The sequence below is a fragment of the Hibiscus syriacus genome, unplaced genomic scaffold, assembly GCF_006381635.1.
Source record: "Hibiscus syriacus cultivar Baekdansim isolate YM2019G1 unplaced genomic scaffold, ASM638163v2 tig00008957_pilon, whole genome shotgun sequence".
Classification (NCBI taxonomy): Eukaryota; Viridiplantae; Streptophyta; class Magnoliopsida; order Malvales; family Malvaceae; genus Hibiscus; species Hibiscus syriacus.
Window position 1 is genome coordinate 613,286 of NW_024062178.1, and position 11,517 is coordinate 624,802.

An 11,517-nucleotide genomic window follows, 5' to 3' on the forward strand; every position below is an offset into this window, starting at 1 on the left:
CTTTAACTTATCAAAATTCCCGTGTTTGAAATAAATACATAAATATATTTTTGGTACTCAAATTTGGCTTCAAGATTCATTTTGGTACTTTAGTTCTTTTTTATGTTTAATTGGGTATTTAAACTTAGATTTTGTTATACAAATTACCCCAAAGTTTAACTTCATTAAGATTTTAATTGTTAAAAATCATTTTTTTACTTTGATATTTTTAACTAATTTGATTTATGGAACTAAATTCAAGTATCAATTAATGTATTTTTGAGACCTTCTTAAGAGTCAAGAGACAAAAATAATATCATAATACACTAAAAAATCATAATAATTTGCGGTTATTAGAGGTCCAATTGAAAATTTGAAAGATCTTTTAACAAAATTTAACACTAAAAATTTATAACGGAATTTAATTTTGAGATAATTTATATAACAAAATTTAATTTGATATATTAAAATTCATATTTTAAATTAAAAATTGAAATCAAATTCAGGAAAAATATATTTAATTTGTTTTCTTTAAGGTTTTAATTAGAGGTGGAAGCAACATCACATGTTATTGCGGCTAGGGGACTGGTTCATTTGTGTTTAAAAATAAACTCGTTTATTCGGTTCTCTTTTTCTTATTTTTTTTTATTTTTTAAATTAATCATTGTTATCTGATCTATTGATTAATTAATCTAAATTGGGTATCGTAGAGGTGAGGATGACCCTCCCAACTCAGATTACTTCATTCGCAAATGTCATGATTTGAACCCCTAACCTTACTTAAAGAATCTAATGTCTCATCCCACTAGACCAATTTATTGTTAATTATTTTTTTTTTTACATTTTAAATATTGGTGGTAAAAGTTGAAATTTAAATATCTATGTTAACAAAATGTTGATTTACCAATCAATAGATTATAAACTTCCACGAGGTTTAATATTAACCGAAACTTAAAAATAACTGTGTAAATAGATTTACTTATCAACCCTAAAACCAGAATGATGTTTTTTTAAAATAATTTTTTTTGAAAAAAAAATAGAACTAAAAAATATGAGGCGGATATTATTAAACAAATGTAATATATATGTGTGTACAAGGAGGAATTTAAGATTTTTTTTTATTAGGGGTGAATCTCTAAAATTTTAGGAGAGTACAAATTTATAAAATTTTAAGGGTAAAAACATATTTCAATAGAAATATATAAAAAAAATTTAAAATATATGATAATTTTAAATTTCACGCCTCAATATGAGTTAATCTTAATTTTCACAAAACCAACGATGATAAATATGTTTTACAATGTTAGTAGATGCTGGCTATATATATATATATTTCAGTCACATTTGTTTTGTTTCAGGAAGATTTTTGTGAAACAGCGTTAAACATGGCATGTGAAGAAGTGAGTGGTTGGAGATTCGCTACGCTGAGCAGATATTTTGTGTTTGTTGCCATTCCATCTACGGACACAACTCAATCTACTTTTTTAACTTTTCATTTTCATTAAAAAAATGTAGACATAATTTGTCGTATATTTTTTTTTTATGGAATGAATAGCATGATGAGTTTCTATTAGGAGTATTATTTGCTACGTTTATCGAAATACTTTTAAGTTTAATAGATAATTTGATCTTAAACAATGGGCATTAATTTTTGTGTTAGTTATTAATCGTCAGTATTTTTTATTGTTCTTTCATTTTCTTTTTTTTTCAATGAGTCTGTCTGTATGACTCGTTTTTCTCTGTATGACACGTGGTTTGGTTGTTGTTTTCATTTATCATTTCTCTTTTTATTTGTGTCTTTGTTGATCTGCTGTAGCACCAATTTTAATACTAGTTGTCGATCTTCAATATTTTTTATTATCCTTTCATTTTCTTTTTTTTTTCAATGAGTCTGCATGTATAACACATTTTCCTCTATATTTATGACACGTGTTTTGGTTGTTGTTTTCATTTATCATTTTATAAGGGTTGATTAGACATCGTCATGACTGATCAAGATTACGCTTATCTATTATATTATTGATATTTCCTGTTTTGAACCCTCATATTGGATTTAAATACTCGTTATGCATTTGTAGATAGTTTTTCACGTCGCTCGAGTTTGATTTGTGGTTTGTCGGTGATTTTTCAATACTTGATACCCTTTTCTGGTTCGTTTGTCGATGCGATCATATATGTTTGTATCTATATTTGTTTGAGTTTTCTTGGTTAGATTTTAATATTTCCTTGTATGATCTTTATGTGATCTTAAGTTACTAGTTTTGTTTCAATGATTATAGGAAATTATCCTAATTATGTGTTTAATTAAAAATTATGACTTTAAGATATTTTTTATTTTAAATAAAATTAGTGATTTCTTTAAAAAAAATCCAATAGTTGAAAGAGCATAAGTTTAAACAATAATTAATTCAAGGCTCTTTCATACATTTGGGTATGGAAAAAGTAATTTAAAAATAATCATAAAATTTCAACAAATCTATAGAGTAAGTGATTAAAAGTTTTCACTTAACTATTTTTTTAGATTGTGAGTTCAATATCTATTAGAAGTAAAATTCTCCATCCTCTCTCTAGATAGGAGTTGTTAAATAAATAAATAATTACAAAATACTCACTAAATTTGTCAAACTATTATAAAATAATCATTAAATTTTATCAAATTGTTACAAAAGGGGTATTAAAATTATCATACTTTTATACTTATTATAACATCATAGTGACTATTTTATAAAAATTCAATAAATTATAATAACCATTTTATAACTTTTGAAAGTTTAATAACCAAAATAATCATTTGAATATAGTTTAATGACATATTATGTATTTTAGTCTGCTATTATGCGTTTAATTAATTAATTCATTTGAATATATTTTAATGACATATTGTGTATTTTACTATGTTATTATGTATTTTTAAAATAGTTTAATGATAGTAAATTCATCTATTAGACGTTTACTATATATATATTTAATTTAAGATGAATATAAAATAGTATCTATTTTATCTTTTGCTCAAACATGATATTTTGCGCGATATATGAATATTTATTATTAAATAATTAAATCTTTCAAACATATATTATTTTATATTTATCTTAAATTAAAAAATAGATGATTTTTTTATGTAAAATTTGGGTAAAAGAAAAAACATAGTAATCATTACACCATTGGTTTTGAAATGAAATAATTTAAAAGGAACGAACTCTCCTGACTCAAAAGATTGGTTCTATTCTACTGCCCATCACCACAGTTCTTTGAATAGATCAATACAAAATACGTTTATCAAGTTGAATATCCGCTCAAATTCATTAAAAGTTGATGATTAATATTTAAATCCTTTTAAAAGTAAATATACTTTTTATTTTAAATTTAAATTCAAGTATTTAAACAATATATATCTATATAAATAATATGAATTTAAATAATAAATATGTAATAATGACTATCCTAGATCCATAATGTTCAAAATTCATAAAAATAAATCTAACATGTATATGGAGATCCAAATTCACAATCAATATTACTATCCTTGCGTATCCAAAAGGAATAGGACATGACTTATTAAACAAGCCGGAAAACGTTACTCCGTAATTCAAAATCTCATTCATAATGTAACAGATTAAATTATGTTCAACCAATGTTTTTGGGTTGCAAATGGAACCTTCAAAAACTAAAAAAATGAAAAAAAAAATAAACGGCGAGAAAAGGACGGCCCTTTTTTTCCTATCTGTGAGCTGTGATCAATGTTTCTATGAATCTCAGGCCATCAAATTGTGGTGCAAATTTTTCCCGTTCCGATACGGTTAAACTACTCAACGCACCGATCCTTGTCCCCTACATAATCGACATACAATCTCAAGATCTAAGAAACTCTGAACAAATCTATTGAATTAATTGATTTTAAAAAAAATATTAATCCACTGCTTAGATAAAACAGAAAAACTAACAAATTAAAGATACGATTAATAGATCCTGATTTAATAGAAAATAATAGGAAAAAAGAGAGAGAAGGAAACCAGATCTAGAAATAATAGATTGAGGCAGGAAAATTTTCAGATTGAAAACTATTGAACTCATCGGCGATTGAAAAGGAATTCAGATAAACATTGAATCAGATTTTCTTTTAATGAAAATGAATAACACCTGATTGGAAGAGGTAAGAGGAAACGAAGCATTATGGATTCCGACGGAGGAAGATGACGAGAGAGCCGCTGTGGAAGCAACGAACAAAGCAGCGACAAGAGGTCCAGATCCCTTCATTTTTCCGGTATTCCTTTTTATTCCGACGATTAAAAATTTAGAGAAAAAGAGAGAGTTTCCGAAATTCAGACGAAACTGAACGGAATCCGACGAAACTCAGCCTGATCCCCCTACCACTTCTCTCCGTTTTCCGTCGGCTCTCCCTTTCTGTATATTATAACTTCCTTTGGCTTTTTTATAATAATTTGCTCTTGATTCCTCAATTAAGCACACTTTTTTTTTAAAAATTTCAAATAATTTGTGTTTCCATTCTATGCCACGTCGAGTCCAGAGATCCCAGATTTATTTTAAATAATATATTTATTTTAGTAATTCCTTAATTAATCTTACTTTAAATATACATTTTTGACTGATTTTTTTTCCGGAAAATAAAGAGAGATATGAGTCATGATATAACTGTTTTACATTTACACCATTTTTCCTTTGAATTGTTATATATTAAAATATTTTATATTATTTTGATGGAAAAAATGATTATAGACTCTAAACATGTAAAGTAAAAAAATAAAAAATATTTTATTTTGCATGAAAATACTTTAAAAAATGAATACATCTACTCAATTCAAATGATTAAATAATAAATTAAAATAAATAAATGCATAAATAATATTTCACTATACTTGATCTGACGTATAATCGTACTTTACTTCATTTAATAAGACAATGGTTTCTAATCATACTTAATTCAATAAAACCTTTTTTAAAAAATAGTCTGAATTGATTACCGTATGACCCAAAAATATTGCACATGTAATTACAAAGGTTTTATTGATTACCATAATCAAGGAGAGAGAGAGAAAAATGAATATATATATATATATATATATATATAATGCAATAGATGAGGTACTGAAAAATAAAAGGAAACTCAGATATTCGATTATGAGATCGTTCCTCAAACACGGCCAATAAAAACAACCCATCTATCTGATCCATGGCCATCTCACTTCATTGCAATGGCAATCTGCTTTTGCTGGTGATAGGGTGTCAGGATGATGGACAAAACTATTTGGGATTATAACCTTCTTCCTATTTTTGCAAACCTTCGGGCTACTCCGAATATAACTGCTTTGGTCAAGAGCCCTCGATCGAGGATACAGGCGATTGCAATGGCCCCACCAACAACTACGAGTTTAGGAATGTTGTTCTTCCCCGAGGGCTTCTCTGATGAATTATGTGTTTCAAGCTCGGATGAGTCGTCGTCGTGGCTTTCCAAGGATCTCAGATAGTCTGTGATTACTTCAGTGTTTATATGAGCCACGGAAGCACAATGAGATAGAGATGCTCCTGATGCTCTTTCCTTCTGATATTCACGTAAGCCAGGGTCGATTCTCCTGACCGTTCCCCACATGCCTAGCTTGACCCCAAGCTTCGCAATTTCCCACGGTATACCCATATTTTCGTGGTGAAAAAGTAACACCTCGCACGCACTCAGCTGACCGTCCCCTTTCCTTGATTCAACTGTTTGAAACATAGCACGTACAAATTATTTACGGGAATATATTCACTTAACACGATATGCCTAGGAAATCCATCCAAAGGAAGATTTAGACGTTCTCTGTTTTCTTTATGGTTTGTACCAAAACCACTTCTCTGATGTTCTCAGAAAATATAAATCTCAAGCCTTCCAACAAAAAGTCGGGAAAATGGTCGATTACCTGCACGAATGCGCCAACTTGAAAAGTACAAATCAACACGCCTAGGTTTGTTTTTTCTAGGAACAGAGGGATATGGCACTCCCTGAAACGGGGCAAAACATGCTAAGAATTTAGCTTATGCACTTCAAAAACTAGACAACAAATTGACCAAATTGATAGTCATGGCATGAAGTATTACAGACTCGGATGAAATGAACCATAGAGTTCATAAATGAAAGTCGATTAAGCTGAGCAATTATCAGATTAACTAAAAGTGACATTGTTCGACACTAATATTTTATCTAAATGTCAGTTGCAACCAAGTTATTTCTCAACTATGAATTCAGTAGAACATAACTATAAATATAGGGAAAAATAGGAGGGACCTTTAAAGCTGAAAACTGGGGAATGGAATAGAATGTCTACCTTTGTAACACAGTAATATGTCCGCCCAGACGCCCAAATTCGACGACCTATCAGGTATTCTCTGTCGCTACAGAAGAAGGGAAACTACAAACCAAAGAACAGGTTATAAAATAATGTTACAAACAATGAAAACCAACCAAAAAGAAACGATTAGAAAGCTTTTAACAAACCTTGCGAACCCAATGGACCACCATAGTCCCATCAGTGGGAGACGACTCCAAAGTTTCAGCACTAAGAAGCATTTCATCCCACTTCAATTTCGCTCGGAATTCATCATCCCAAAAGAAATCCCTAACCATCTCAGGTGTGGCATCATCAAAAACAGTCCGGCTCCGGTATTGCGTAGGACCAATCTAACAAACAATAAAAACATATAATTCAACACAACAAATGAATTCCAAAACAATAGTACAATCATGGCTTCCATTTTTACAGGTTCTAATAAATTAAACATAGAAGACGAAAATAGATTACATCAAGATCTCTTTGCCAAGCCTGATAAGACATAGTCGGTGTCGATTTATCCATCATATGAATCCAAGCAGGACCTCCATCTTTTTCTTCAGATAATTTAAACAAATACCCTAAATCCTCATCGGTCAGAAAACCCAGATTTTCCTTCCCACCCTCTGAAGAACTGCACAATTACAAAAACATTAGCTGTTGGCAAATTCAAATACAATACCAGTTCTTAGCCTATAAAAAAAGCTAAACTTTATACATAAAAGGAGGCAAATTATGAAGTGGCAAACCTGCAATTAGAATGAAGAGTACGAGACAAAGGGAACTTTTGAACCACATCATCTGAACTCCAAGAGAAACAACTGGGCAGCTGAAGCTTCATCAAATTCAAGCTCGGAAGCGGACCAAAACCAGTAGAAGCTGACTCTGAAGACGAAGCAGTTGAATCCTTAGAAGCAGAACAATCCATGAAGATTTCTCTGCCTAAATTCGCCCATTTCGGCTTCCAAGCCCAGCCAACTAAAACCCCAACAATCACAGCAACCCACAAAGGAACTATGAAAACCAGTATCTCGCTCAACACATCCCCACTCGTCGGTTTGCTCAAAATCTCCCAGAAAACTGAAACCAAACCCATCAAGAATCCTCCAAAAGTGGAGCGTTCAGCGCAGAGATTTTCTCGAGGGTTTGTTCGGAAAGATGGGAACCCTTTGAAGAGTAGAGCAAAAGGAACCACCCAAATTGAATCTGAAAGAGAGTGAAAAAAAAGGGGGCGATGAAGGGTATTAAAAGAAGGAAGGAAATTATTGGACGAGTGACGGAGATAAAAAGATATGGGAATTGTTGTGCAGAGGAAGAAGATGACAAACTGATGAGAAGAGATCAAAGATAAGGATTTCGTGATAAGCGGTGGAGCGTCGTGTTCACTGGATTACCGTAGGCCCATAAACTAACTCAGACTCGTGCTCACATACACACTGCAACCTTTTATAATATAAAAATATACGTACACATACATACGTAAAAAATATCTAATGTTTAATTAAATAACTATAATGATTATTATTCTTTCTTTTTAAAATATTTTATTTTTAAATAAAAATCATTTTATAAAAATAAATTTTTAGTTAACAAACCGATTAAAATAATTTTTTTGTCTTAAAGTAAAATATTGAAGGTCAAATTACTTTAAAAAAATATAAGAGCTAAAATGATTAATTAAACGTTAGAGTTTCACTCTAAAATGAAATATTGGAGATTAAAATGTAAAAAAAAAAAAGTTAAATTGACTATTTGATCAAATATTATAAATATTCATCAAATGATCTCAATGGTTAAAGGAGCGTTGTTCTCTCTATTGATTTGTAGTTCAAGTTACAACGTTTACATGGTGTGGGTGTGTTCTTAATAACTAAAAGATATTCTAAGCAGATATTACCTTATAATCACATAAAATTGTTAAAATCAAACATCGTCAGAAAATTTTTAATATTATATCAAATATGAACCCATTAAGTCTCAGTGAACAAGTAGAGTGTTATTTTTCATAAAGATCTTAAGTTCGAACAAATATGTCTATAAAATGAGTGTTGTCAATGATTAATAAAGATTCTGAATAGATATTACTTTAGATAATTAAAAAAAATATCATATTAAATATGTATTTACCGTTATTGAAAATATTGATTAAATTAAAGGTTTAATTAGTAGATTATTATTGCATATAATTTTTTCCTAATTACACTCTAATATTTATGAATCTTTAAATATCTAAATAATAGATCATAAAATTTATAGATTTTATCCTAATAATTTAACTTTTTTTGTTAAAAAAAAAGTTAGAATGTCTACATAAAAAAAATCTGGCGTTACATTTTTACGGTTACATAGTTCATGCTTTATTTTGTTCTTTTACCAATGAATCCAGACAGGATTTGCCAAATGTTTGGTAATAAATGGACCAAACTGGATAAGTACACTGGAATATTATCCTTTTTCTATCTAAAAAATATTAAACAATAGAGCTGAATGATTGGATGATTCTTTTGTATTTATATGGCATCTATATTAAATTATAATAATGTGTTTGTTCTTTTTTTATAAAATTTTAAAGATATATATTTATTTTTCTTCTACTCATAATTTATATTAAAAATATTTTAAAATATTATTTTTTTTATAAATTTGAGGTGAATACAAGATAATATATAATCAAAAACTCTTAATTATTTGATCATTAATGATCATATCTCTAACATATATAATACTCAAACTTAAAACTTTAAAAGATAATAACATATCCCTCGACTACAGATATAATTTAGATCATTCTATTTAAAAAACACTTAAATATTAGTATTTACTCTGTATTATTTTAACATATTATATATGGTATATGTACAACATATAATATATTGAGTTGGCTATAGTTCTACTATACGGTAGTTTAATATAAGACTAAGGAAAAGCGTAATCGAAAATGTTAATTTTGTTTTAACATTTTCGATAGAACGCTACCTAAAATGTTAATTTCGTTATCTAATATAAGATTAAGGAAAGATACAATAAAAAATATTAATTTTATTTTAACATTTTCGGAGGTAACACTAAAAAAATAATATTTTAAATAACGAAATTAATATTTTAGGTAACATTTTACGGATAATGTTAAAATAAAATAAATATTTTTATACTGAAATTCCTTAGACTTTTCCGTTGAGTTGGTGTGGCCGTGTGGGTGACGGAGAATTGCATGGTTTTGGCGTGTTTAAGTTTATAGGGTAACAACTGACAACACAATCCCTTTCTTTCTCTCTCTTCTAACTTTCGTATTTGTTTTTCTCATACATCTCCTCCCACTTGAATCTGTGGTCGCCGCGTTCCCTTGGTTTTCGTATCTCATCCATTTTCCTTTAATTTAATTATTTGCTATATGACAAAGGTTTAATGTTATCTGAGGTCCTCATATGTTTCCAAAAAAGTCAATGTAGCACTTGAATTATTTTTATATATAACTGGACTCTTAAATTCATGAAAAGATTTAATGTGATCTTTTGACTAACGATTTTTATTATTGATTATTATGATACTATTGTAATAATCAACTATGTTGATTTAGTGATCCACGATGACTGTTGAAATAGCATATGGACTAAATTAAATTTATTAATTGAATTCAAGATTAAATTATTTTTTTGAAACTTCAAGGACTTATTTGATTTATAAAATTATTTAAATAAAAAGTCAATTACTAAAAATTGAAAAACTATATTACTCATACTTAATCTTTATACTTAATAAGTATTTAATATTTAGATTTTACTTCGTCGATCTCATTGATCAGATTGGTTATCAATTTTTTTACCACTTTCGATACAATTATTTTACTTGTAACAGTTAAAATCGCATTTAAAAAAATTTAAAATAATAATGTCTAAGAATATTTTTAAAATCCATATTCATAATAGAAAAATCTTATAATCTAATATTCAATAATCAATATTCTTAAAATCTTATACTTTTATTCATCATTGAAAAACCTTATAAATATTTATGACTTGATACGCTAAATATAATGTTTAAATATTCTAATTAAATTTTATTTTTAGTATTTAGTGTATTTAATTTTTTGAATATTTTTATTTTTAAAAAAATATTAAATTAACCTTTAAACTTAAAAAAAGTCAATTTATCCATCAAATTCAATAAAAAAATTAATTTAGTTCATTTGACATTTCATTAATTACAGTGGACCACCACATTAACATCATGAACTGTTACATCAGTATTGTAATGGTCAACAATGAAAAACATTAATGAAATGATCACATTGAATATAAAAATAATTCGACGATCACATTCATTTTTTTTAGAAACAAAAATTAAACTTCAAGTACCATTAACCTAAATTAAAATTTTAAAGTCTAAAATCTAAAACATGTTATCAAACACGAACAAAACATTGAATACGTTTGTTTGAAGCTTCCAAAAGAGAGGTCGAAGAAAGAACTTTTCTAAAAGGAAAAAAAAAGTAGAAGACTAAAGTATTTGAAGACTTAATTAATAGGTTTTTGATAAACTCAAAATTAATGTGAGTGCACTTCTATGCATATTGATTTATGATTAGGACTTGAAAGTCATCTTTTCTTGTTTTGCTATGTCACATAATATTACACGGATGAATCATAAACCAAGAGGTTTATAAAATTAGTGAAGTTTAGGATTTTGAGTTTTTGAAGAAGGGTGAGGGTTCATGATCATCCAAGCATGATTCATAGAATAATTATTGAATTTCTAACTAATATCGTGTGGTTTTGTACGAATTAAGCCATCTCGGTGATTAAAAGATAGTTGTTATTTCTAGAGATTTCGGGTTCAAATATGATGTTTATAAACAGTGATAAATCTAGAGATATTTTTGAACGTAGACACATATATGTTAACAACACAAATTTTTTTAATGGGATGAACACGAATAAAATTTCAGGGTGGACACCATCAGTAAAATATGTAATTAATCGAAGAAAATATGAGTTTCAAGGTGGGTTAACTAACCGGAAAAATTCAGATTTCAAAGTTGACACGTGTCCACCCTTAGTCCTCAATCGATCCGTTGCTGACTATAAAAGTATTTAAACATTCGTTATCAAATAATTAAAAGTATTTTAAATATATATTATTTTATAATCAACTATATTAATAAAAAAATCGTGTGAATCTTCTAGATTTCACACGTTTAATGCATGAAACTCAATCC

At 28.3% G+C, this 11,517-nt stretch overlaps 1 protein-coding gene and 1 long non-coding RNA gene across 2 annotated transcripts; both read right to left on the minus strand.

Annotated features, from left to right (window-relative positions):
- Nucleotides 1-3,556: 3,556 nt before the first annotated feature.
- On the minus strand, nt 3,557-4,384 carry LOC120202636. Its single transcript, XR_005523745.1, has 2 exons — nt 4,120-4,384; nt 3,557-3,810 (listed from the first exon to the last, which is right to left on the minus strand). It is a non-coding gene; the product is annotated as an uncharacterized LOC120202636 (long non-coding RNA).
- An 832-nt stretch (nt 4,385-5,216) lies between these two features.
- Nucleotides 5,217-7,709, minus strand: LOC120202633. Its single transcript, XM_039203041.1, has 6 exons — nt 7,052-7,709; nt 6,774-6,936; nt 6,470-6,652; nt 6,300-6,383; nt 5,895-5,976; nt 5,217-5,697 (listed from the first exon to the last, which is right to left on the minus strand). Exons 1-6 carry the CDS (start codon nt 7,396-7,398, stop codon nt 5,252-5,254), a joined length of 1,305 nt encoding a protein of 434 aa, XP_039058972.1. The 5' UTR covers nt 7,399-7,709; the 3' UTR covers nt 5,217-5,251.
- Between the last annotated feature and the right edge of the window lie 3,808 nt (nt 7,710-11,517).

Bases quoted from the DNA above. Each gene is read 5' to 3' on its own strand.
- LOC120202633 (XM_039203041.1), bottom strand. From the start codon at position 7,398: ATGGGTTTGGTTTCAGTTTTCTGGGAGATTTTGAGCAAACCGACGAGT. The intron at 6,937-7,051 runs GTTTGCCACTTC...GTAATTGTGCAG, and splicing joins ACTCTTCATTCTAATTGCAG to TTCTTCAGAGGGTGGGAAGG. The intron at 6,384-6,469 runs GTTTGTTAAAAG...TTTGGTTTGTAG, and splicing joins TGGTCCATTGGGTTCGCAAG to TTTCCCTTCTTCTGTAGCGA.